At 42.9% G+C, this 27873-nt stretch overlaps 2 protein-coding genes across 2 annotated transcripts; one reads left to right on the top strand and one right to left on the bottom strand.

Annotated features, from left to right (window-relative positions):
- Nucleotides 1–448: 448 nt before the first annotated feature.
- On the bottom strand, nucleotides 449–27873 carry LOC117150547. The gene is made up of 6 exons (XM_033317479.1): nucleotides 27592–27873; nucleotides 17031–17388; nucleotides 10430–10596; nucleotides 5018–5154; nucleotides 2924–3100; nucleotides 449–2573 (listed from the first exon to the last, which is right to left on the bottom strand). The coding sequence occupies exons 2-6, from the start codon at nucleotides 17115–17117 to the stop codon at nucleotides 2461–2463; spliced, it is 681 nt and encodes a 226-aa protein (XP_033173370.1). The 5' UTR covers nucleotides 17118–17388; nucleotides 27592–27873; the 3' UTR covers nucleotides 449–2460.
- On the top strand, nucleotides 21601–22106 carry LOC117150548 (transcription initiation factor TFIID subunit 12). The gene is made up of 2 exons (XM_033317480.1): nucleotides 21601–21792; nucleotides 21853–22106. Exons 1-2 carry the CDS (start codon nucleotides 21601–21603, stop codon nucleotides 22075–22077), a joined length of 417 nt encoding a protein of 138 aa, XP_033173371.1. The 3' UTR covers nucleotides 22078–22106.

Raw genomic sequence — 27873 nt, 5'->3', positions numbered from 1 at the left:
AAGTGCTTTAAGCCAAACCGTTTTATACACCAGGTTAGTCGGTATAAGGATAAGGATATGTGTACTACTCAACATCCTACACCAAACAAAACATTAAATAAACGGAAAATATAAACGTAATCAATCGAAAGGGTTTAAAATAAGTAATCAATAATAAATTATATAATTCTAGATTAAAAGTGTATTCTAGGTGAACCCTAGTGAATCGACTCTGCTTTTGCACGGTAGCAACCTTTCGTGGATTCAGTCCGCAACCATCTTCCATCTTTATGTGTACATATACATCGTTGCTCGGGTGTTCGTGATAAAATCACATCTATAAACATTAATCGCTCTTTTATGAAGTGTAATAAATTCAGAGTTACACGTTTGCCCGCAATTTAACGCTCTTGGCCGTTTTTCAGGGCTTAAAGCCTTTAAGGATGGGAAATAAAAGCAGAACTTGAGTTTAGTTTCTCTAAAAATAGCTTTATTCATATTTGATTGGTACCCAGTTTGGTAATTAGTTTCGGTTTTCGGTATTAGTTTCTTGTTGCTAGTGTGTGTGAGTTTTTGAGTTACTTCTCAGTGGCATTTGGTTTCGAACAACATGAACAAACATTTAGTAAATACATTCAGATAATTCTTATATGAATATCATATAACAATCACGGCTTCTTGGTGGAATACCTATTTAAACGTTCTAAGCAATATACATTCATATACAGGTAAATAATTATCAATACTATAAACATTCTATTTAAGAACTATCATCGCCAAAGACGTGTAAATTTGTTTGGTGTTTGATTTATGCCTAGAATCGAATAAGTAAATAAAATTAGTAAATAATTCGTTAGCAATGAGAGATTTATCTGTAATATATTCCGTTCAATTACGTATTAATTCTATTGGGTTCCAAGTATGTACAAATATTTGCCAGCTACTTGAACCATTGTGTTTCGCGCCTTCGAAGTTCGAACAGAGTTTATACATTTTCATTGTCATTTCAGCGATTCAACAATTGATTTGAGTGCCCACGCATAGTTGATCAGCACTTACTTGTTGGCAAAACAAATTGATTTACATTGTTCAACAAATTCTGCTCACTCCCTGCCATTTAAATTGCTCCACAAATAATGTTCAATTAATTGCCATTAAATATGCGGCACGTAGTAATAATAAATGGCCAAAGGTATGTGCACTCCCAATGAAAAATGCAGTCCATTGAAAAGTTGTTTTTGCCCTTTAAAACAACCGACCTATAAATTTTCCATATGCTGGGCTGCGGCTGCTTAAAAGCATATTCAATTTGTAAAATTGAGAACTGTGCAATTTTAATGCGATTTCGATGGAAACAAAAGCACAATGAGCTCGTAATTATTCATTTTGGCCGTGAATAAAAATTTATTTGCCAACAATCGCTGTTGGCACACAAAGGCTATAAATGGCAGGAAGTAGTAGTGCATTCTTAAATAATTTAATTTCTACATTTTTGGTCTCATCTATTTCGTTCTGGATAAAGAATAAAATACCTTTTACTTTAAACTCTGATTGTGTTTGGTTCTAACAATTATTAGAAATTAATCCTTTATGCTGAAACGTATATATTTGTTGGTTGGCTGAGTGAAATTCTTTGTTGGCTCAAACACATTCACAGAATTCATTATTATCATTGGAGAATGGAATATTGATTTGTTATTGAACCTTGTTTTTTAAACAGATTGATCTGGTTCAATTGTGCTTTCATTGGTCACACGTTGCTGTGTTTTTAGGTACTGTGCAGAGTTCTCTGTGAAAACCGTGAAATGAACAAACGGAAACCTAGAGACATTTCAATTACATTTCTAATTGGTTAAATATACGTACATACATAGATTTCTGTTTGAGTAACACGTTTGTTATTGCTTCTGTTTAGCACTTGCCTGGCCAGGCTTTTAACTTAATTACGAAGGCTACATCGTTATCGTTATCGTTATCAACTAGCTCTACTATGCCATTTGCTCCCATCACCCTTCAAATCCTCGGCCCAGCCTCTGTCTAATCTTAGTGTTAACTCCAGGGTTACACCAACCCAATTCCATTTCCGGATAAGGTATGTGTGTGTAGTTTTGCTCGGGTCTATACATTGACTACATTTTAATGGCCTAAAAAGTCTTAACTGTCTGCGCTCCATTGTGTATGGGGGTGTCTTTATGGTCTGCACACCATATTCATATTGTGTGATTGGTTTTACGTTTTAAATTAATATTGTTTATGCAGCATAATTAACTTTGATTATACACATGTCTCCGTCGACCTTTGATTAATTTACAATGCTAATTGAGTGTTCCGCTCCTCGGCTTAAGATCTAGAATTTCCTCTACGGGTATGCAGGCTCAGCTTAGGCGCTAGTAATTGATATAAGTAGTGGTTGAGTGCGTCGACTGGCTCGCATCCTGGCTCCTCCTAGTCCGCATCGGACTACACACCATCCGCCTGCTCTCAGAGATAGTTCGGCCTGGAGACGCAGCAGAGCAGGCTCATGTTCTTGCAGATGTAGTTCTGGCGCCGCTTGGCCTGCCAAGGTCCAGTTGTGTCCAGCGCCGCGTTGCGTTCTGCAAACAGGACATGGTAGAGCAAACAGTTGGCTTGATTAATTAATGGGTCCGGCGGGAAAAGAACCATGTCAGGGTAGCACAGAATATTTAAGATATTTCAGCACAAGCAATGGAAAGAAAAACACTTTATTGGCTGACAGTACTCAGTGGCCATAAACCTCTGCAGCCCTAATAGCCTGTCCATATTTTGTGCGCAGCATTGCCCTTTTTTGTATGCTACACAATTTTGCTTGCTCGACGGGCCTTGGCCAAATACCAAAGTGCACGGCAATGGAAGTGCAGGCAGCCAAGTCACCGGACCACTGGGAGCCCGGCAGTCCGGGAGTCTGCGCAGTTGGAGCACTCACCCAAGTACGCCTCGTGCTGCGGCATGTACTCCTGCATCTCGGCCAGGAGCACGGCGATGTCCTGCGAATCCTTGGTGATGCTGCATAATTCCTCCTCGTTGAAGTCGGGCGTGAACTGTTTGCACAACAATATCTGGCTGATGACATTGCCCAGGTTCGAGGGCCCGGCTCGGTTCTCTGAAAGTAGTAAAATAACGAAATAAGCATGGAAGCCAAGGGATAAGCCGGAGCCAAGTGATGAGCCGGCACTAGGCTAAGGTGCAGTGGGGTCAAGCTGAGGGCAGAACATTTGGTCGGAATGGCAATAAAACAAACCATGTTGTTTGAGTTGGCCGCAGAGAGCGGAAGCCGCATTTATTTGTTTCATTCATTTGTATGCAAACATTTTCCTTTGACGTTTGCATTTCCCGCTTTTTATTTATTTCCGTGCTTTTGCTGCTTCATTAGCTTTTCGCTTTTCATTTTGGGACGCCCTTTGATGTCTGTCCGTTTGTAACTGAAATAAACTTTTAGGCTTCAACGTTTCCTAATTTAATGAACGGAAATTTAATAATGTACTTCTCGAAGTGCATGAAAACTTTGTCAATTATTCGACCCCACTGTCCGCAAACTAGACGAAAAGTTTTGCGTATTTCTATAATCTATTTGTTCAACAGTGTCTTCATTGCTTTGATATTGGACCTTTGATTGATTGCAATCAATATCCGATCAGCCATCAATCTTCATCAGCCGCATTGAAATTAATTACTTAGTGAATCTTGCTGAGCTGCATGCCTCGGTGCATTGCAATCTATTCGATCAGCCAATGCGGCGTATGCGCAATATTCATATTTCATCGAGGATGCATGAACAGCGTTCATCGTTTGCCATTTCAATGCAGGGTATTAGCTGAGTTAGAGGGTGTATTGGTTTTCAAGCGAACATATACATATATATTGCATTGAAGCTAGCCGACTTTATAAGCCACGTGAATTCTGGCTTAAATTGAACAAAGGTTTCCACTCCTATGGTATTGAACAGTCCTCACATACTATTTCGCTTAAAGCTCGGAAAGAGATAAATTTTCGCTGGCAGTGCAATAATTAAAGGTCCACATAAAGCTGTCATCCCAAGCCCACATACACACTATCTCACTGCCATGTCGATTTTGCGCATATTTTGGTTTGTAATTATAACAGCCAAACACCAGGCAAGAAAAACGTTTTCAATTTTTGCACTTTTTATTGCTTATTCTGCGCTGATGGCATTTTCATGGCACTGCAGATATTTGTTTGTTCCCACGGTTGGTCGCGGGTGCGTTGTAAATTCGCTGCATCCGGAGGCCCACAGCCAGAAACCCGGCCACTGTGGCTTTGGTAAATATTTACCACCCATTCCGGCCAAATTTGCCTGCGTGTTGACAGTGAGAAACCAGTGCCTTTGCCAGTGCCAGTGCCATTGGTGGTAATTTAAAAATTTATGATCAGCAATTGGCATTTGGCATTTGCGTGGCCATTTGTATTCGCTGGCATTTCTCATGGCCACTCTGGCGACAAATCAGTTCGAAGTTCGACTCTGCATATTTCTGCGCTCGCACGTGCACATTAAACATGGCTAAAGAATGGCAATCACAGCCAGGACACACAGATCCTGAATCGCAGCTGCAGTCCCCAGTATGCCAAACAATTGTTGAACGTGCAACGAGTGACTGCTGCCCTGAATGGCAATGTCAAAGAAACGACACCCTCGTTAAGTCCAACTCGGAATGCAGGCAAATAATTCGGAAGTGAGGTCATTTAATGTTCTGTAAGGGCAGCCAAGCTTAAATGCTCATCAGTATCCTATACTTGTTCCCTACTTATTTAGAGTTTAAGCTAGTTAACCTAGAATAATTATAATTATATCACACACTTGGAGCAGCATAACGACCATGCACTATGCAACAGATTTGCTTTCCCCCACTTTAGACAAATTATGGCGAAGTCCTTCTCTGACTTTGACATTTGCTGGCGACAGCAAAATCGCAATGACCCGAAATCGAAATGGCGACAGCTGAAACATGGTTTCAGTTGGCACTGGGGCACGAATTGTGCGTTGGCGTTGAATTAAACTTACCATAATAGCCGGACATATCCATTGGCACGACTTGTATGAGGCGATAGCTTTTCACAAGTTCACGTAGGAACAACTGGGCCATGTAGAACAGGAGCACCAAATGCGGGTTGTCGGTGAGGATGCCTTCGGCCATGGCGCTGCAAAGAGCAGAAATGGAAGGGTTAAAACAATGGTAGCCATGCAGCAAGGTAACGTGAACATCGGATTCCGAGTCCTGAGCTCTGAGCTCTGAGTTCTGAGTTCCGATTTCCGAGTGCAAATGGAACTGCAGTGGCATGCAGCAATCGGCATGGGCCGCATTTGTGGCACGCCAAATTGCATGCGGAAATTGTGAAATGAAATTTATATGATTTTATGACATTTCTTTGGGTCGAGAGTGTGGGCATCGTAAACTGGTGACAAACTAATTCATTTCCGCCAACTTTTAAAGGCCATCCTAGATGGTTGTATCTGGGTTCAGCTGCCTTCGTCGAAGTAACAATTGGTTTTTTTTATGGAAGCCATGTGTAATATATTTTGTCAGGCCACGACATTCACAGTTTTCTCTTATTCGGAAAAAAGTATTGGCACTGACAGCCATTCGATATAAAATATGTAAGACAATAGTCAGTAGAGATAAAAACGTTTTCGATTTAAAAGTTTCATTTAATCCATTTTTTAGACTCTACTGCAATGTGAAATTTAAGCAGCTTAAAATGTTCTCGAAAGGTTAACTGCTGCAAATTAAAGTCTAATTCCACGATCAGCAGCACAACGACATTTTAATTCAACGAAATTACCATTATGAAAATCATTTATATTTATATAATTCCAGAAACCGCTCTGCAGCACTCGCTGTGTCATAATTCATTTAGAAAACACTCAGAATTTACAGTGGGTACGCAAATTGCTGCTTAGTTGACATTAATTTCAGTTTTAGCAGCACGAGGAACACAGTCGGGGCAATTATGAAGGCGAAACTGGGCGAATTTACGGAGTGGGGCACAAATATAAATTGCCATAAACATATTTGCAGCTGCACAGGAATAAATTCAATTTGTAAATTGCTTTTGCATAGCCCAAACTCCATGGAGCTGGAAATGAAAAATATGTATTTCACAGGGGAGCCGAAGCCAGAAAGTGTTGCCATGTCCTCTGATTTCACCCCACGACTGGCATTAAAGCAAATAAATTGCGAATTAATCTTCCTCAAGGTGAATCTGTAGAGGATTTAGGGTGTGAGGGGGGATACAGCATAAAGTGATTTAGATTTGGGCTCCTTACTCACGGAAAACTTGCTTGTTGGGAAAATTTAGGCTTGAAAGCTGGTGTTTTTTTGGTTCACTTAAAGATTATGCATCTACCATAAATATATTTCAAATTACGTTCCTATAGATATCAACATTTTAGCATCGCACAATTTGCGAAATCCGCAATTAACGTATACAAATTCGCCATCATGCTAAATTCATAATCATCCAGTTATAACCTCTGATAATATCCCATTAATATTTTACTATCACACATCAGCATTTATGCCACAAATTACGCAGAGAGGAGTGCGACTTTAATGCCTCGAATCGTAATCAAATTAATGCTAAGCGATTTCCTTGAAAAACTGCAAGTTGTAAATGGCAAAGGGCAATGTTTTAATGACCTCCCCGCCCCCATCCGATTATCCCATCTTTCCATCTGTCCTGGATTGTGGAGCACGGACATTAACGTGGGTCATTTTCGCCAGCACCACACCCAGAAAATGGCAATAATAAGTTTGCAGCAGAGGAACAAAATCTGCAAAGCATCCGAGAACCCAGCAAAAACAAAAATATAAGTAAAAGCGAAGGGCAAGAAAGAAAAAATGGGCAGACCATTGTCAGCAGATGGTCTTGATTACAGCTCGGACGTTATATTCATTTATTGCAAATAACAGTGAAGTATTTTTTATTCGCTCGCTAGACCCGAGGAAATTCAGCGCGGAAAATTGAGCAGAATGGCGAAGGGACTGGCCTTCATAAAACGCGCTGCCCAATCGAAGTTATTAACTGCAGCTGTATGGAGCTGTTAAAATTGCCGCACTTTACGAGACGGGGGATTCCTTAAAATGACTGCCGCTACGTGACGAGCTCTCCTTAATTGTGTAACACTACCCAGTGCTCCCTGTCCACCATAATTTGCTGTCATTTTCACAAACATGACCGCAGAACACAGAGGCTTCCTTCGAGTTGGCCATCCGGCGAGGGAAGCCGGCATCAAGTGTCGAAATAATGAACGAAGGACTACGACAGCGACTATAAAACAATGCAGCACAGCAAGGACAATGGGATGGCAAAGGATATGGGCAATATTACATCAAGTCATAAAGTTATATTTTCTACTGAGTTTTAAAAGGTGTTTCTATAAAACGATTTAAGCTGCATGTATAAGGTATAAGTATACTTTCAATTTCAAATGTAAATTGGCGAACAGAAACCTTTTCAAGTGATAAATTCATTTTTGAAATATATTCCCAACTCATATCCACTGTGGCAGTGGCAGTTGCAGGAAACATGAAATTTCCGACACAGCCGCAGACAACGCCATCGACGACGTCTATGAGATTGGCTTTGGCTGTGATGGGGACGTCCCCGGAGGTCGGAATCCTTGTGTTATGTTCGCCCTGCGGACTCTCTGGGCAATTGTCGGATTGTGTTCTCCGTGCAGCAGCGAAGGACGAAGGATGTGCCAGCCAGCCAGCCAGCAGTCCGAGTAATATTTGCAGCGGAAATGCGTTTAAGGCAGCACGATGGCGATGACGATGGATGGCGTGGAGTGGGACCTCGTGCCTCGCCACCGAGGACTCTGTTGACTAACTTGGCTGTCAAAACAGGAGGAGCCGAGCAGCTAAAACAAAGGCAGCGCCAGTAATTTAGCAACAACAAACAACTGCACATAACTACAAGGCAAACAGCAGAACAAATGCGAAGTAAGCGCAGGCAAATAGACAGATGGATAGATAACATGAACACAAACGCAAACACGGCGAAATGGACCGAACGTCGCCTCCAAGGATATACATGTGCTATATAAGATACACTGCGATAAAAGATTAGTAAGCTGAAATCACTCTGTGGGAAAATCCAAACACATAACTATGGTTTTATCACCTTGTTTGAATGCAAACTAGTGGCTTAGTTTGCAGCCGATTACCGCGTTTGTGTTGCATTTTTTCGAGTGTATCTCCAGGACATGTATAAGTGCGAGTTGGACAAACAAACAGGCAAACAACTATCAGTCACTCAAGGCAGTTGGCAAAGTGCTGCCGCCATCTGAGAATCTTAGTGGAAATGGGAATGGAGGTGGAAATGTGAATGTGAATGGAAATGAAAATGGGCATGACTTGAGAAAAACGCCTACAAAGGGTGTCTATTCCAAGGTGGTCTCATAGGTCTGGGCTGATTTTTCTCAACACGCCGCTTTGCGAAGGGAAATGGCATTTCATTGCCTTGGGTGGCCACAAGGTATCACAACTTTGTCGTCTTGTTTGGCCAACCAAACCACAAAAGTTGGGGCTAAATGGTAAATGTATTTGTTCTAAAAGCCAAGTTCGAGGGTCATATTTGAGTTGCTATTATGAATGTTTAGCTTGCGGTGATCTAACTTAGATAGAGAAATGCTAACACATTTCACGAAGCTCTCAGAAATATTGCTTAATTTAATCCAAGCTTAGTTTAAAGCTAAATGTACCATTTCTGGTTTATTTGCAAGTATAATTCGTTTAAAAGGCTTCAACTATTATTTTCATTCTTCAACACGAAGATTTGACATTTTCCTCACGGCAAATCAGCCAACTTAAAGTATTTATTTTCCCTTGGCGTCCTTGATTTTCTTACTTTCTCCGCTTTATGGGAAACAGGGACAGTGCCATCGGGCTGTTGTGACTTTGGCTGTCTCACATGGGTCATGCATGTGTTTACAAAACATAAAACAGCAACAAACATCGAAACATTGTCAGAAAGTTTGGCTCTGTCATTGCCAAGTTGCCACTGAAGTTTTTCCCCAACCTCACGGTGCCTTCCACTTGCTTTGTTCATTTTCCGAGAGCATACTTTTTGCTTTATTGAACTTTTACTTTCAATTTAACTTGGGCTCCTCGAGCAGGCGGCTTTCTTGCAGCGCTAATTCATTGTCGTCACTCATACGCCATGTGCGCCTATTTGCAAACGGTGGCTGCTCGTCGAGTCGTTCATTTGTGTCAATAAAGCAGAAATTAATTGAAATCTCCCCGTTGCTCCCCTTTTCCGTTTTTTGTCCCTGGCCGGCTGCAGGCAGTCATCAATTTAACTGTCTCTGGTTCCGCTTTTCCTTCATTTTCCTGCACTTTTCCCCAGTCGAAATGTAGTGCGGATGGACAGAGGCCTGATGCGAATGCTCGTCTCGTTATATTGACATTTCTCACTTCAGAGTGACATTTAAAGCTTCTGCTCGATAATAAATCACATTGTCATATGGCAGCGTGGTGTGCTTAAAAAGTTCCTGCCCGCAAACAAAAATTTGACAGATACCCCATGTCTGAAATTACAAATATGCCATTGTGTGTGAATTCCTCCTCAAGATGTTCACTAAAAAAGAAGAAAGAGGCGTGCGATAATGGCACATGTGGCGCATCCACAAGGGATTTCGCCTTTGAAACTTTTCGGAGGCATAAATCAATAAATTGAATTCGGTAAACAGACAGGCCCCGAAAAAGTCAACAGGGACGTTAAGGTTTAGTGCCTTTCTCGGCTCTCCAGAGTAAATCCATATCACACTGATGGAAGCTCATGCCACATCATTCAGTGCGGGCTTTCAAACCACATTTGTGCAGTTTTCTCTTACCCTACTCGTTGTTATTTCGAAACAAATGAGAAAAACAATAGCACACAGGTCCTTTCATCAGGTTTAATGAATAAAAATTACCCAATATGCTCGCAGCCCCGGAGGCAGCTCGAAAAAATGTTATTAACTTTTGCCGTTTCGAATGGAAGGGATCGGAAAGTTGAAGTGCTCTGATAAATTATGCAGCACTTTGAAATTGAATTTCAAACTCAGCCACTAACTCATTTTGGAGCGCATTCCAAGGACCTTCAATCCGAGTCCAACAAATTGTTATTTATGTTATCTCAACCCAACCCGACCGCTTTTCTCTTTCCAATTTGGCTGCAATTAGATTTGCATACATTTCCATAAGGAAGGGACAGCCACATGAAGGATATGCCCCAAATGTCACACACACGTTGCTGTTTATGTTTATGTTAATGCTATCTATCCCTTTGGGGCTCCTCCTTAGGTACACTGCACAAAATTGGTGTACTCACTGGATATGAATATATATGAGAGGTTAATTTAAACAACTAGCTTCACAACGATTTTTTCCCGTGCACATGGACAATGGAAGGGATTGTGATGCGAACTCACCTCTTGACTTGGGGCATCAGGATCTGGGCGGTGTGCTTGAGTGCCTCCACGCAGGTGCGACGCAGCTTGCGGATCTTCTCCCGGAGCTCGGGGCAATCCTTGGCCTGGCCGACGTGTATCAGCATATCCCGGAACAGCGCCACATGGCTGTTGATCTCCACGATGAGCTGGAATCAGATGGAGTGTAGGAACTGGATGAGAGATTCATATCAGGGTCATCGGCGGCAACTGATGCTTAATTTATGCGAGAGCTCTATTAGCCCGGGCACATCGCACATTAGATATTTTAATTTATGCACAACCCCATCTAAGGACTTAATATATACGTATTTCTGTTTGCCCAGCCGGGTTGTTGGACCATCAAAATTTCTGGGAAATTCTGGCCAGATAAAGTGGAGGCTGCTGCTGCCGTTTTACGGCCCATTGCCGAAATGGAGGCGGCAAATGAGTCGAGTCGAGCAATCGAGACCTAATTCCTTGGCCGACGCCATCGACTTTCGCCAGCGGCGGAATCAGGCTCATAAAACTTAAAATGCCCGCAATGCAAAGGATTATTCGAGCTCATTTTTATGGCTTTTGGGTTGGCTAGCCACGTTTTTTTGAAGAGGCAGAAGGGTCAAGCTGTTGCCGGAAAATATGTTAAGTTAATTATTATTGACTGAATTCCTCATTCTTGCCCTTAAGTTAATTTTATGTGTGTGTGTGCTCTTCAGAAATGCTCCCAATGGTTATCCATGGCTTTAATTGCATGATTGTTTTAACTGCTCTTCGATTGGAATAGATTTTTATACAGAAAATAGCTCGTAGGATTATAGCCAATTAAAACTGCTGTTTCACCGCTCTATTTTTAAATAAATTTCGCTTTGTTTTTATCCTTCCACCGCCGCCAAGTTAATTTCACAGTCAGTCATAAGCTTAATTTCGCCAGTAAATCCCACACCCACACACACAGGAACCACTGCCGCAAATCCCACGCACACACGCATGCGAGTGGCACGTTTAAATATTAATGGTTGACTCCGGCAACCTCATTTCGCAACCAGCCCCCGCCCCAGAAATCCACTCCCCCATTTGGTCGCGCACTTCATTTAAAACGCGGCGTATGCGTAATTTTAATAATCCTCGAATCCTCGAAAGTCTGAAACGCCCCCGGCGAATGCAAAGTGAATTCTGTGGCTTGACTCAATTTGGGGCGACAGCTGTGCCGATGAAGAGATCCGGAAGGAGGCTGGAAGATTTGCAGCTTTATGAAATATATGCATGATTAGTCATATTGATGGCATCGGCTTGACAATGCCGCAAAGACAGGGCCAAAAGAGGGCGTAGACGTAGCGGGGCGGGGCACTTAGCCAAATTGCTTATTGAAAGTGCTGTGAGTGCGCTGCTTTCTCCCCTTGAAAAACTTTACCCAATAAATGGGCGGGACCGAAAGGGGGCGGGATCATGGTTTTGTAATCATCCTCTTGGCTCGGGCATAGCCGAAACTTTTCCACCATCAGCTGTTGCTGCCCTCTCCTCGTCGGCAATTTTATTGGATACATTGTTTTTGGAACCCAGCTTGGTTTGCCTTTCAGTTGTGATATTGACAGAAACAAGACAGAATCGATGGGGAATCTGGGTTAATTTTAAGCAGAAAATCAAATTGTGCCGGCTCAGGAAAAAAGCACCTTTGCAAGGATTGGCCAAAGGGTAAAAATGAAATTATACCCTGCGACTTGGGGAAAAGGTAGATGAATAAAACGCATTTGCCCGAAATATAATTTTCCAATTTTAGTATTTGTTATTCGGCTTCAAAGGTTAAGCCCGACTATATGTTAGAGCCCAACAATAATTCATTAAATACTTAAATAAGACATAGCTCACTGGGGAGCCCACGAAGTGCCGTCTGCGTGGCTGCCTAATTATTTGGGTTTTTTCGCCCGTCCGCCAAGGACAGTGGCTCCCAAAAAACAACGGCCAGTGTGGCACAGGTATAAGCTCGTAAAAGCCACACGCATAAATTTTATATGACGCTTAAATCTCGGCAGATATAAAGAGACAAAGCAGGGCTTTCACCGTCGGCAGGGGGTGATGGTGGGGGGCTATTTCGGATGGGCACTGCAAAAGTTCATGCAGCTCATGCAAATCCCAAACGTAAACGCCTGTCGTCTTCGTCCCGCGGCAAAGGTCCTTGGGCTGGCATAAAAAGGGACAGCCGAGAGCGGCGCTAAGCCCGAGTCAAGTCATTGCGAAACAACACAACCAGCAAATAATACAAATGCGAAAAAAAGCCGGAGCACATTTCGGAAATTACCTGGCCACACATACACACACCATATGAGGATGTATATTGTACTGGGATATATGTAAGTACTCAATTCCCCCGGCGCACTTGGCGCTCCATTTGGTCAGTAATGAAAGCAGTGCCTCATAATGGCGCCACCACCTAAAAAGTGTGCCACAAAAGATGTGCCGCCATGCGGTGCAGCGTGTAGAATAGTAACAAGTTGTAGTTATCATCCCACAGCCCATATGAATATGCATATCCATGCGGAACTGGACTGGCCACGTTGTTTTGCCATTCCCCTACTGCCAAGCACTTTGAACTACTTTTGCGTCAACAGTTGAGGCGGAAAATTGAAAAACATCTGCGAGCTTAGTGCAGCAAAAGGAAACGAAAGCAGAATTGCACGCGCTCTACGTGCCACAAGCCATATGCTATGTGCACCGCAGTTAAATGTGCAGTAAAAGTAATACTGAAGAAATGAAGTTTTTTAAACAAAAGTTTAAAGCAATAACATATAATGTATATATATATATATTTTTTTTTTTAAACAGAAAGTTTTAATACTAATGCCAAGCAACTTCAAGTAGCTTTATATTCATTTCAGCTACACTGACTTGTTTTAAAATCTATTCCAATTTTTTCCAGTGCACATACGTGCTGTGGTTGCAGTAAAAAACACACTCCCATTCCTTTCCTCGTTTCCCAAATGTGTAAATCAGCAAAAACGCAAATGCCACAGCGCCAAGAACAAGACAAAGAAAGCCCGCGGGCAGGGGGTGGCATAAGATGGGTCCTGTGGGTGGTGGGTGGTAATGGGGTGGTTGGGTGACAGGATAAGGAAAGCAGGCAACACACAAAAGCGAACGACGACAAGCAAAACTGAATCTAGACAAAGTGAAAGCGGAAATTAAAATTGCAATACAAAGGAGGGGAACCAACAAAGACAAAGAAAGACAGCGTTTTCATAATGAAGAGAGTGTGTGGGCGTTGCAATGTGTTAGAGTTTGTTTTGGAATAGCTTAAGAATGCACTTGCCGCGGGCAATGAACAAATAGTGTCCACATTCAACACCAACCTACAGAAATTTAAGCAAAAAAGTTAAAGTGCAGCAACACATTTTGGCCCTATGTTTGCTTATTATAGTATTACATAGTTAGAAAGCGAAGAGTTATAAGCAGGATAATAGTAATTCTCCTTTTTCATTTCGCACAAACAGCAGATGCACTCCTTTCAGCCAATAAATATCACGCACCATTTGCAACACGAGCTGCAAAAACTTTGATAACGCCCTGCTGCTAATGCGCTCTCCACGCTTTCTACACTTTTCACACACATCCACATCTGTTGATGTCCAGCAACTGCCACGCCCACCTCGAACAATTACGAGCGGACTGGGGCCAAGCTAACAGAGTGCAATGCCAAAGCGCATTAGCCAGCGAACCAACAAGTTGAACTGTAGAATAATTACTATCGAACTGGCTGTGGGTGCAGGCAATCGGAAGGAAGCAGCCAACTAGCCAACTGTCCTTTCAACAGTCGACCTTTCAACCCGCACTGCCACTCAACCAACATTCGGGCAAACAAAGGTTCGTTACAGTGCATGAATGTCCGACAGGGTTTTCAAATCGGCTTACACAGAAAGAAGCGCGCAATTCCATAAAAAATAATTCAATTTTTATTGAACAAATGCATTTTCCTTGGAGCAGACATAACATTTTTAACTTAACATTTTTTTCAGTGTACTTCAGCTTGGTAACAACTTGCAGCAGGCGAAAACAGTGGGAGCATCGAAAACATCACAATGCCGCAGATGTGCAACACACACGGCCAATATCGAATGGTCCCATGTGAGGGACATGTAGATATGAGGAGGGATACGATTGTGTGTGCGTGTGTGGCACATCCAGGAGCGTTGGTGTTAGCCACAAAGCCCCACTCGGCCAGCAGCAGCAATAAAGGAAAAGAAGTGCCTAGAACAACCAGCGACTAGCATAACTGCGGCAAAGTGACGGTGATGAGAGCCCCTGACCCTCGTCAACCAACCCCTGACCCCTCCGAATTCGATTCCTGATGCCACAGAAAGCAATTTGGACTGGGCTGCCTGCCGCTGGTTGGATCAAATGCAACACCGTTGCGGTTTCATTAGGAAAGGATCTGAACAGAAATTTTAAATTATTGTATTAACCTCTTTAAATGAACTTACAGCAATCGATTGATTTAAATGTAAGAATTAAAGAAAATTCTTAGAAATGTTTCAGAGCCATTGAAAATCTTAAATTCTTAAAGGCATACTTTCCATCTTCTTTCATTTTATATCTCCCGGATCACAACATTTCCATTTGCAAAGAAAACTCCCATCAAGGCAGCAATTGCAAGGGCCATTCGCATCATTTGCGTAAGTGATAACAAAAACGTGTAATCCGCAAAATCGATAAGATGCTCGCCCCGAACGAGACGGACTTTTATTTGCTCCTTGACGAGGAGTGGGCATCTAGTGGTCTCAATGGCCGGCGATTATGGCGATGTTGAGTTGGGTGGCAGCCACGGAGGAGGAGGAGGAGGACCAAAGGACCCAACAAATGGTCGGAGTGTGTGCTGAGCTCCTCGGTTTACATTATCAATCAAGCCGACTGACAATCGACGGATACCTTTCGGCCGTATTGAGAGTGACACAGGGCGGAGAATCTGGCCAAGGACCTTGAACACGATCCTTTGTTTGCCACGACTTTTTATTGCGCAACTTTCGGCCCCAAAATGTATGTGGCCTTCAAGCCACATACACATACACAAACCCACGCAGCAGAGACAAATGCTCGTCGCTAAAGTTAAGCACAAGTTTTCAGTTTTTATTGAGGTCCTGCGGTCCCTAGCCCCAAATAGCGAGAGCCACACGGAGAGAAGGGCAGCCCCAATGACAGGGTCGACTAAATGTCTGAGCAAACATGCCATACATTATTCCAGAATTAATGAAGACATATTGGCGGCTGTTGAGTGTGGGAGTGCTCATTTAATGAAAATTGGTTGTAGTTCTTTTTGGGCACGCACTTTTTCCGCTTTCCCGCTTTTCCCGATGCCCCATGCTCCTTGAAAAACTGCAGTGGCCAAAACCCGAAATTATTATTTCCACTCAAGAGCAAGACGGCGAGCCATTTTTCTTCAACTAAAACTGGAGGGGACCGTGAAGTCTTTCCTCATCAACGCTTGTCACTCTCCCCTTTCGTCGAGTGTTTTTTAAAAGCGAAAACATGCTGGCACACTGAGAAAAACTGCTTATCAAAGTGCTTGAATTAACACATAAATAAATACTTTCAGATATGCAAGGAAGGTAGCGCGCTTTTGACAAAGCGCACGTTCATAAGAAATATCTTTTAGTCAATGTACAAGCACTAGACTGTGAAGTTTGTATGATATTTTTGGCAGTGTTGAAGGCGTAGTTTGGGTGGGCGTGGCGCTGTGCGTGCCCTGTGAAAGGCGAGCTGCCTGGTATTAAAGTGCTTCATTACTTTGCGCAACAGCTCGCGAGAATATAATGAATGGCAATAAACGTGTTTCACATTTTCCTTTTCGCTGCCACTCCGGCCGATTTCGACCGAATTTTTCACAAAAACATTTTTCATTTAGCCGCTAGAGAACTTTTGTGTATGGTCAAGAGAGCCACGATAGCTTGGCCTCCCACCTCCCACCGCCCACTTTCGCTTAATGCAATCCTTTCAATAACTTCCATCAGCTGGTAATGCAGTGGCTGGTCCGCTTTTAACTAACTTTCTTCACATGCAAGCCATAAACTTGTTTTCCACTCAATCTTGTTATTATTATTCTACCGCGGATGCTGCGCCACTACACTGCGAGAAATCGCACGAAACTTGGCTAGAGTCAATTAGTTTATTTGCTTTAGCACAACTTCAGTGCGGATTAAACTGGTCGATTGGAAACGGGATTCATAAGTGGTCGCCTTCGTTTGCCGAAAGGCGACCATGGACTTTTTTTCGAAAGGTCACGCAGCCAGAAACCAAGCTCTTTGAATTTCAAAGTGCAAAAGAATTCTTTGGGAAAGCAAATGCAATTTGGCAATCGTTTGAGGTTTGAAAGTTTGGGAACAAGCTAAATTGGTTTCGCTCTTCGCCAGAACGTATCTTTTCAAATGCAATCAAGCGTACGGACTGTGAGTACGGAAAGCAAAGTTATTGATGCAAAGACTAGACGCTTGGCTTTTTGACTTTAAAGCGGTTCGAAAAAAATACGCAAATTACTTTCAGCTAATCTGAGACCTCACTGCAATGCAATTTAAAATCCATAAAAAATTTCTGTTTGATTTTAAGGATCCCCTTGACTTACCGTATTCAGGTTGGTGATCTTGTCCAGCTCCACGGCCGTACTGCCGCGATGGTGGTGCAGGTGGTGCAGATGGTGAGTGGTCAACATGTTGCTCGTTGCTGTTGCGCTTCTTGCTGTTGTTGCTGCTGTTGCTGCTGATGCCGCTGTTGCTGCTGCAGTGTTGCAGGTTGATGCTGATGCTGCTGCTGCTGCCGCATTCAATCGAACATGGCTCTCGGGTCACAGATATCCGCTATTTGTTCTCGGAGCTGCGGCAAGCCATCGAGACAGCCGCTCAGCTCGCAAATTGGCAATGGCTATGGGAATATGGCACTTAGCTTCGCTTGTTTCCAATCACATCACCTGGTGCGCTGACCATCTGCGAATGCGGCACAAATAACATAGAGCGATTGAGTGGGATTCAGATTGAATTGCATATATGCGAATTGCGACGACACCGGAAAACGTTGGCACGCCTTTCCGGCATCGCCGGAAAAATGGAAGGCGGGGAAATCGGATGTGGCATCGCCGATTTCCGGCACGCCACTTCAACAGCGTCGCCACAATCGACTCAATCGGGGATTTTAGTTTGCATTCGGTTTTATTTTCTCCCTCACCCGCTCCCCCTTTTTTTTTTGGTGCCACGCCATCGATTTCCATTTGTGGCACCGCATTTTTGCTCCCAGCAAAAACAACAAACGCACCGGATGCGACAGTTGGCAACCAACTGCTCCTGGCACTTTCGGCGTTAACACTTCATTTGGCTTTGAGTGGCTGAATTGGCTACTACGTGGCCACAAGCTCGCATCCACTTGGCTTCTGACCTCCGCACCCTTCGACTCGCACAAATAAACAAGCAGGCAACAAAAGGTCGAGCTCGAGTAGGGAAATTAAATTAAATTCAACTCTTGTCGCTGCGGCAATGTGCAAGACAACAGACAGTAGATCAACAAAGTGGGTTGACTAAAAAGTACGGGAACCTTCAACTATATTGCCTCAAAGAGGACAGTAGCAATCCAGGTTATACTTATTAAATATTATTTGCTGTGGCTAAGTAATAAATATGTTAATTTCTGATTGCGCGGTATCTAATGATATGTATTCGACAGATACTTTCAATTTTTCTAGAAAATAGGTATTTAATTAGTTCTCTAGCGACCTTCGCCACCGCGACTGACCTTTGCCAGCCCATCTTCCCCATAAAACGATGACATTACATTAAAAGGAAAACAACTGAGAATTACTAAGCTGCAGCTGCATCAGCTGAAAAGTCTGAAAGCCAGCGCAGGAAAGCAAGGCAAACAAGTGATGTAGGCTAAGACCCGAGGTAAATTGTTTGCAATGTCAATGCGATGCGATGCCAGTATGAGATGGAGCGAAGATTTCTGTTTGATTTGTGCCACTCGGAGGCGCTCGATTTACCAACACAAACAGTTTTGAATGCGCCTTGAGCTAGGAATCTGAATAAATTTCGCAGAATATCAATTGAAAAAGCTTGAAATGTGTAGAAAATGCCATGGCTAGGTTAATATTCCCTAACTCGAATTTAATGAAGTAATATGATAAATATGAATGATGTCCTCGGGGTATCTATATTTGTGAGGCAATCAGCTAATTCAAAGTTGTCAGTCTCATTTACGAATTAATTTTTGACAATTTTATCTTGGTCTGCCAGGATAATTTCGGAGAGGAAGCGAAATTAATTTCCTGTTGGAAAATTAAATTCGCACACTTTTTGGCACACAAGCGAGGCTTAGGCATCCTGCGTGACCAACTAAATGCGATGCCACATTAACGCCTGCCCCACCATAAATGCAACTGATAAGAGGTGTATGTCTGTTGGCTTAGAATCGCACTTCTCCCGGAAGGATCCGCATTGTTTGGCATCGGGCGTGGAGGGGGAAGGACGAGCCGCGTGCTCGGCATGGAAAAGCGCCTCATTAAGTCACGGCGCGCTGGAAAATATGCCGCGAAAGGATTAAGCAGCGATGCCGGCGACAAAATGGCGCGCCGTCTATTAAAGGATATCATCTCATCCCCGTCAACACCGTCGTCCTCGTCTGTTACCCATTTTCATTTCCATTTTCATTCCTGTTGCTGCCGTGCGCTTCGTCGGCTAAGTGTAATTAAAAACTTAAATGGAGAAAGAATTTAAATGTGTTGCTTTTTGCATTTATGAAACATTAACGCGAATCTGTTGCAGATCGAGCTCTGTTTAATAGTCTGTGTGCTGAGGGCCCGATTTAAATTAATTTCGCATCTGCCACAGTGGCGTATACGCAAACTTGCTATCTGCCACTGTGGCGTATACGCAATATCTGGCACGCCACTGCGTGGGCGAAAAAGTACGACAGATAACAAAACGAGGCCTAAGAATGCGTGGCTGTTTCATTTGTGTGTGGGAAATCCTGAACAACAGAATGCCATAATCATGTGAAATAAAACCATTCCGAATGGCAGCCAGCCGCAAGTAACTGCGAGTGCATAGAACATGCTGACTGGCTGGGAATTAGCCCCTCAGTCTCGACACTCTGCCAGACATGGCAGAAACTCATTAGCCTTATTACACAGACACCATTCTGCGGCTGAAACTGAGGGGGCGGAACCGGGCGGCGCCCCCACATGCGTATTAACTATTCATGCCCACACACACTCATTCACTTTCTCTCGCGCCGCAAAGACATTTGAATAATTTTGACAAATGTGTGATTAATTCAAACATTTTTGCAACTAAGGCTGTCATTTTTTATGTGAGCACGACAGCAAATTAGCACTTCATATACAGGAGCTGACTGGCATTCTCGTTACGGATGTGATATGTGCCATTAGAACGCAACATGAAGACTGGAACAACTTCTTTTTGAGTCGTTATTTTAATAGAGGAAGGTAACAAACGTGTAGCTTAAATTAAATAAATATAAATAATGAATTTTTTAAATGCGTAAAAATACTTATAAGAGTCACATAAATTCGCCATAAGACTTAGGCACTTGATTCTCGTGAGCCCGACGACAGTTAACCTTTCCGAGCCAGCCAAGTCCTGTTCAAGTCCCCACAATGACTGCCTGATTGGGGCTTGGGCGATTAAAGACCCTGACAAAGTGAAATTTATGGCACTCGGCACACTTAAAGCTAAACGTCGGCCGCTTTTTGCTGCCTTACACTATGCATAAGGCCAGCGAGCAAAATATGAAACAGAAATCAGCCAGAGAAGGCAGAAATAAGCGGACAGAGGCAGAAAAGTGCACAGAGCAAATAAAAGCGACGATATAAAAGAGTCGCATGCCGGAAACGACAAACGACAGTCAGCGGAGGGAGGTGGAAAGAGGAAGCCTAATGCCAATGCCAAACACCGGATGCGGATGTGTGACACATGGCCGAAGGGGCGACCTGGCCACCCCATCATCCCAATCCCTTGCCACCGACGACGACTGGCAACATACGCACAATGTCATTGTCGCTCGCTTTAAGTAGGCGACTTTATTAAGCCGAGGACACCGAGGAGCACCTCCAAAGTGGCAGGAGCGCAGCAAAGGCACATGGCACACCATTTTAGAATGACAAAAACGGGCACTGTGGCACTGGCTATATCAAAGAATGATGTTCTTAACAAAATTAGAAATATAAAAATTGAGCTAAGACTAGCAATAAATATGTTTGGTTTATGTATAATGTTAGTTATTATTTAAAATACACCAAATCATATTTTTCCCTTATAAGTAGATCCTATATTATGAGAACTTCTTTTTTCAATGGTGCTTAAATTAAGATTATTTACGTTTAGACCGCTCACTAGGCATATAAATTATAGCCGCAAACCGCACGTATAAATCAGTTTTCCGAGTTGGCTTAAGTTGCAGCCTGAAACCTGGAACCCGAAGCTCCCAAGGTGGCCTTAAATTTGCGCGGTGCTCCGCTGAAGCGAAATTCCCACTGTGCATTGAGGGTTTGCGAAAAGAACAAACGGCATAATAGGCTGGCAGGACACCTGGGCACGTGTGTGCTGTTGTTTTGACTGGCCTTGCCAGGACTCACCTGGCATAAAATTAAGCCATGACGACGCGCTTGTCGCCTGGCCGCTTCTTATTCCGGGCCAAAGGTCGTTTACGGCACGGCCACAATTTGTTGCTTTTTGATATTTATTTAGACGGCGCTGGCGCATGAGAAGTGAAAAGCGCACAGCCCAGTCGGAACATAAATCAAAAGCACAAGACGGCGGAAAAACCGTGAAGGAAAAGCTGCAGCGGAAAGGGTAAACGCTGCGGCAACAATGGAAATCGTTTTCAGCTGCAGAGCGAACGACTTAAACTGGTTATTTATGGCAGGCCAAGGGCGAAGAGTTGAGGCTGCAAAGCCCAGCTGGGTTTTCCCGATCCCAACTATTGCCGGGGAAAAAATCGAGAGAGAGTGTATGTCCCACGACACCCAAAAAAAATGTTAGTTTTCCTTTCAACTTTTTTCTTGAAGACGCTAACCCGAAAAGTATGCATTGACTCACACCCTATGTCCCTATAATTTCCAACCAGTTCAAGCCACTTCCTTACCTAGTGCATGTGGCCGAGACGGAAAAGGACATCAAATTAATTGAATCATGGATAGGAATAACATGGACCCTTGGTCCTTTGCCCTCAATTTCGATGACAGCGATAAATCGTCGGATAACGAGAGCCACTCCTCGACCAGATCCTCGAGCCGCTCCAGTGACACCAGCAGCGAAAGCTCCGTGGAGAAGGAGCCAGCCACCGTAATTGAGAGCCAGTCTGTCCCTGGCGGCAGCTACGATGTAGGTAACGACTTCCCCAATTAGGACGCATTAATCGATCCGCATTTTTCCCCCTATCAGATTATCACCAAGAGCAACATGCTGCAATTTGTGCAGAAAATCGATGCAAATTCCTCGCTGGACGATCAAGGCTGCGATTTGATGGCCAGAATAGCCGATTCCTTTGTTAACGACGTCTCCATGCGCATGGTCAAGTTGGCCAAGTACCGAAAGAGTGACGTTAGCGTGATGGACCTTAAGTTCATCCTCAAGCGGGAGTTCAACATGGAGTTCCCCATTGAGTAAAGGGAAAAATAATGTAAAATTTGAAAATTGTGGAAAAAATAAAATATACAATCAAATGTATGAATCATAACTTGGCTAAAAACTGTTAGATTGGATAACAGATAACTGTTTTCTGCACCTAATTACCAATACCAACAATTGCTATTACTTTTTAATCAAAAAAAATTTTTTTTTTTTGGGTCAGTTTTTGCATTTTTTTTAAGGGGTACCATCATCAAATTTTCCAAAAATTGGCAAAAAATTAAAATTGCCAAATTTGAATGCCAATCGTTTTGGGAATAAAATACAAGCTCAAAGAGGTATGGCATTTCATATTTGGACAATTATTTCTAATGTTATGATAAAAAATACGGCTTCTCTTGGACGGAAAAACGTGTTTTGCGAAAATATGGTTTAATTTGGTGTTTAATTCAAATTTGCTAGCTGACGAATGAATTTTATTGAATATGTTACGTACAAGGAACTCTTATGACGGAAGAATATAATTGTAAATACCCATTGAGGTATCAATGAGGAAAGGTGCACGCCTGGTGATAAATTGAAAGCCGGATCATCATGATTAAGCAATTAATAAATTCAATGGCCGCTGTCAAGAGCCGGACTCACATTCAATAGCCCCTGCAAAGCGGTCATCATGGTCTCGGCCACACTTTCCCGAGCTCTCGACTCTCGCCCTTCAGCCGGGAATTACTCAACATAAAGTTAAAGTGCCATAAAAATGCCAGGGCGCATAATACCGCACTCACACAGTGGCTGAAAAACACTCACATGCTCCCATTTACACACATGAACGGGCACTGGGTTCCTTTCAGGTCCTTTGCTCAAAATAAAGGATAAGGCCGAGGCGGAAATTTCAGAGCGATTTTTCCTCATATTTTTTTTTATTTTGTGTTGCCTCAAGAATAAAGAATACTTCTTCGCCGGCCATGGCGGCAGCGGAAAAAAGGCATAATTCTAAAGCTTCTCTTAAGCAAACTTGTGTTTTTGTATTCAGAAGATGATCTGTACTTATTCAAATAATACCCAAAGGATTGCATTCTATGTCGCTGAATGTTTTGCATTTGCAGTAGCTGCATTTCGTTGTTTTTAAGCGTATTCCGAGGATATAATGAATAAATATGCCTGTTTCTTCACTAATTTAATAGAGATTGTAGCGTTTCCCAATATTTAATCAATATCTGATTTGTTTGAGACCAAAAAAGACCAAAACTCTTTAATCAGTTGCGGTTTTATTTTATTTTTCCCATTGCTGGACAAGCAATTTATGCAGTTTGTTTAAATTAACTTAAATAAATCATTACCAGCTGCATGAAGATTAAATATATAATTAAGTACAGCTGACCCAGAACAAATGATCAATCTGCTATCAGTATTTCAATATTTAATTAATGTGTTTTAAATAATGAAATAATTTATGGTGAAATCATTTTAATGTTAATGTACTATTTACTTTGTAAAAAATAAATATATATAAATTAAGGACATCAGTATCCCATTTGGTTATGGCCAGAAATTGAAATCACTTTTCATTACATTTGTAACCGCCCTCGGGGCAGCCGCAAACGTTCGCAATCATAATCCAGGAACGACACATTGGGGCGCATTTAAACTGATTTCATATTGGATCAGCGAGTGTTTTCGCTCGCCTGCCCTTGTGTGCGTGTGTGTGTGTGTGTGTGGGTGAGTATCTGTGTGTGTGCCAGCTATCCCAACGCACTTCTGCAGGAAATTCGTTTGCCGTATGTCTTGGCACGCACGCAGGAAAATTCAAGCCGTCGACGAGTTCGTTTGGGCGATATTATAATGAATTTGTCGTGCATATTCGTACATACGAGTATTCCCCAATGCGTGACGCTCTCGTACAGAAACAGAAAAAAAAATGAGGAAAAGCAGACACAATGTGCCACGCCCACTCCATTTGAGGGCGATCTGGCTTAGTTCCGAGGAGATAAGCAGCTAAGTGACTTTGTCCCGACATCCCATGGCCCCATGGGCTGTTGGCGGTTTGGTTTCGGATTCGGTTTTGGTATTCGAAATCGTGCGCATGAAATAAATACGAATTCTCGATGGTGTTGCGGATGATGTTGTTGGTAGATATAAATTGAATTAAAGTGAAATCGGTCGCCGCTGGCCGTAATAGATTAGTGAAAATGTAGCCAGGCGTCAGAATAAAATATGAGCCATCCAAATTGAGTTATCAGCATAAATCAAAGGCGGTATTTTGGTATTTGGGTATTTGTAAGCACATTATGATTAATCTCGGTTGCCCTGACTGGCGAATTAATGTGGATTGAGCCCTCTAATGGCTAAGTAAATGCAGCAACAGCCTTTGCAGCTCAAAAGTTTAGAACACAAATTCTTTTTTAATTAAATTCAAGTGACGACCGCCCTGCATGTCAAACGCGAGGGGAGCGTAAACTTCCGCCTTTGAGCGAGTCATTTTCAAAGAAATTCGCAAGTTATTCATGGCAACTTTGGGGCCGGGGCAAAAACTTGAGTTGAGTGATATGTTACCAAAGAGTTGACGCCGGGCCGGGCCAGGCCGAAAAAAAGTAATCCTCTCTGGTTTCCGGCCAAGGTCAATGGGTTAGCTGGATTGCAATCCAGAGCTTTAAGCGAGCAGGGTTTTTGGCACAGGACCAGTACCCACTAAAAAGGAGCAATCAATGCCAGTTGATTACCATTTGTGGAGTTCGGGCAACTCACTTGCCGATGAATCAAGTTAATGAACTAAGTGAATTGGAAAAGTTTCAAACTCTCCCAGTTCGGCTTAAGGACACGAGTATTTGACGTTATCCTTGACGGTTTGACTTGGGCTTAAAACTCAATGCGCAAGTAACTTTAATGTGTATTTAACTTAAAGTGCGCCATAATATTTATGTTTAGCGTAATATCCTGGACATTATTTCAAAGTTAGCTGAAAGTTTAAAGTGCTCTTTCTGTTAAGTTTATCATAATGGAGTAATTAGCTCGTCGTGCCAGTTTAATTAAAACTTTAAACTTGTCGAGCATGTCATGCCAATATTTAGATACAAATCTGCTTGCTTTTTTTACCAACCTCGGTGCCATTAGGAAATTGAGTATCTGTCATAAAAAGTCTTAGGCCAACATGTTTTAGCGCTTTTCATAAGTTTGTCACGTTCAATTTCCGCTGCGGCACCTTTGATAGCTTCGATGAGGAGTATTTAGTTTAATGCATTGCCATAAATTTAATGCATACCCAAATGGCACTTTAAGTCAAAATCCAGCGCAATGGCGGTCAATCCCAGGCAATTTTGAAATGGCGCTCAAATCTGCTTTTACGACCCCGATGGCAATGTGAACTTAGGACCAAACTGCTGGCTAAAGATCATCCCCCTTGGCCGTAAGGGAATCTTTTGCCAATTTATTTATGGGAATGCAGGACAAGAAGGCCAATGCCAACTGGCATGAACGAAATTGTGTTACATACGAAACTAATGGCAGCCAAATGGGATTTGAAAATTTACTAAATCTAATTGCACTGCAATGTGCAATTGTGGCAAATTGTCATCTGTCACGGAAATTGAAGTGTTTGCGTACAAAATCAGGGACATTCTCAAGCGAGTGCGGCTCCTTGGCAGTAACCCCATTACCGCTAAGTGCCATTGCAGAGGACCAGGAAAAATTACCTGGCGGAAACAGGTGCGCACTGTGGCGTGTTTACGTTCAGATTCGGCGATAGATCTAGTCTATAGTCTATTTCGATCTATTCTCTGGATGCAATCAATCTTGCGAAGCCATCGAGCGGGCTTATGAAAACAAACACTGCTGTTTCAAATTTATACAGCAAACCAATCACAACATTCGCCACTTAAATTGCTGTGTGTGTTCTGTGTTTTTAACTTAAATGAAAATCTGCAAAAAAAAACTCAGATTTAGTGAGCTAGCTCTAAAAGAAATGATTTGAATGCAATTTTGTGTAGGTGTTAATAAAATATCAAACATACAGAGAGAATCCTTCACCTATTTTTGGACCACTTTGAGCCTATGGAGCCCATGGTGCTTCACGGCTGTGTTTGCATTTGCATTTCATTAAAACACAGGCAGGTAAACAAGTTGCCGCCCATGGCACTCACTCACTCACTTACTCACTCGGCTCGGCTCAACCTCAACCTCGGCGTGAACCTCTGAGCGAATACGCCGTGCCCGCGACTGGCGATGATGATGACGATGTGGCGGATGAGGACGAGGACGCGAACTACGGCTAGTGGATAGTGGAAGCAGTGAGCTGTTGTTTCGGCTGCTGGCATTGAGGGCCAAATGACAGTGGGACCTGCGGGTGAAAGCCTCAAAGAGCAAACGGGGGGCGTGGCAGGGTGCCGAGTGCACTGCAATTGCAGACGAGTGGATTTCAAGGCGGCCACTGATTGCACGCGGAACGTGACACGCCCACGGGCATTACAATAAGTATACGCCCGGTGTGTTTCAATTAGTTTGCGTTGCGGCCGAATAAACACGTTAAAAGTGCGTGTAAACAAATGGGGCGGGCACAGAAATGCCAGCAGATAATGACGCCATGTCCGTGGGCAAACAATAAAAGCGTCGCCCAAATTAGGCGGCCATATCAGACGGACCTGACCACATTATTCGGCCCGGCAAACAAGCAACCTGTCACTTGTCACTGGCGACCCCGGGTTTTATTTTTATTTTTTATTACAACTTTCCTCCCCCGGGAAGAGAGAACGGAAAGCCCGGGCATCTGGTCAGATAATTTTCTTTGTTTTCCGGCAAATGTTTTCATTTTTTATCCGCTATTTTTCCGTCTATTTTATCACGTTTGCCGTCCCTTTGTTTTTCCCATCCTATCCCCTGTTTACTTTTCACGCACGTTCGCAGGCTTCTCGGAAAACCAGACAGGTAGCAATATGCAAATCAAATAGAGGCCAAATGGCGTTGACAAACGTCGCAAAAAATGTGTATCGGAGCGGGAAAACGGGGTGAATGGGGAATGGAAAATCCATCGGCACAGAGCTCACGTGCATCCCAAGTGCCTCGGGGAAATTCGAGCGGCACCAGAAAGTAAGAACTTCCCTAATGCAATCCGCCCCGAATTCCGGCTTATGACGGCTCGAATGTCGAACTACGTGGCGGCTCGATTTGCCCCTGGTGAAATTTAAATACGTCACTCTGCTGATCCGATTTGAACTTATTTCATTTGCATTTATTTATTCGAATTGCTTCGGTGCGGTGCCCTATTTTGTTTTATTTCGTATTGATATTTTATATGATCTAATTGATTGGGTTAAGTGAAATAAGGGGCCTTTGTGTCCCGAAATTGAATTATAGTCTCTTTACTGATGTCGTTTTTTCTTAAAAAAAAAAGCTGACTTTAGTGCTCTATCTTAATCGAAAGCAGAAAATATTGTTCAGTTCACTTTAACAGAAAACTACCACATATTTCAACCATGTTGCTTTAAGTTCATACTTTTACGACACCAACACTTAATGACTCTATTAAATGTTTTAACCTTTCTGGGAGCTATTTATGCTTACATCGAAGTTACTTTCCAGTTGAGTGTCGGCTATTCACATACTGATCGAGCAATGCCGATTGCCCAGTTCAATTATTGACACATTATCCGCTGCTCAGCTCAGCACGCACTAAAGCCGCAGCACTGACCACCGACCATTATTGACTCAGTACTCAATGCAGGCAGTGGCAGTGGTTGTGGCACAGACCGTATCGCGTATACGCCATGTGGCTCGAATCGAAAATCAAACGCAGCTCGCAACTTGACATGCGCACGTCTTTTGGGCCGCGTGCTCTCGCCTCGA

The sequence above is a fragment of the Drosophila mauritiana genome, chromosome 2L, assembly GCF_004382145.1.
Source record: "Drosophila mauritiana strain mau12 chromosome 2L, ASM438214v1, whole genome shotgun sequence".
NCBI classification, from domain to species: Eukaryota; Metazoa; Arthropoda; class Insecta; order Diptera; family Drosophilidae; genus Drosophila; species Drosophila mauritiana.
Note: the sequence above shows the minus strand (reverse complement) of the source record. Positions and strands in the feature narration are given on the sequence as shown.

Bases quoted from the DNA above. Each gene is read 5' to 3' on its own strand.
- LOC117150548 (XM_033317480.1), top strand. From the start codon at position 21,601: ATGGATAGGAATAACATGGACCCTTGGTCCTTTGCCCTCAATTTCGAT. The intron at 21,793-21,852 runs GTAGGTAACGAC...TCCCCCTATCAG, and splicing joins TCCCTGGCGGCAGCTACGAT to ATTATCACCAAGAGCAACAT.
- LOC117150547 (XM_033317479.1), bottom strand. From the start codon at position 17,117: ATGTTGACCACTCACCATCTGCACCACCTGCACCACCATCGCGGCAGT. The intron at 5,155-10,429 runs GTGAGTTCGCAT...TGCTCTTTGCAG, and splicing joins CTGATGCCCCAAGTCAAGAG to CGCCATGGCCGAAGGCATCC. The intron at 2,574-2,923 runs GTGAGTGCTCCA...TCCTGTTTGCAG, and splicing joins GCAGCACGAGGCGTACTTGG to AACGCAACGCGGCGCTGGAC.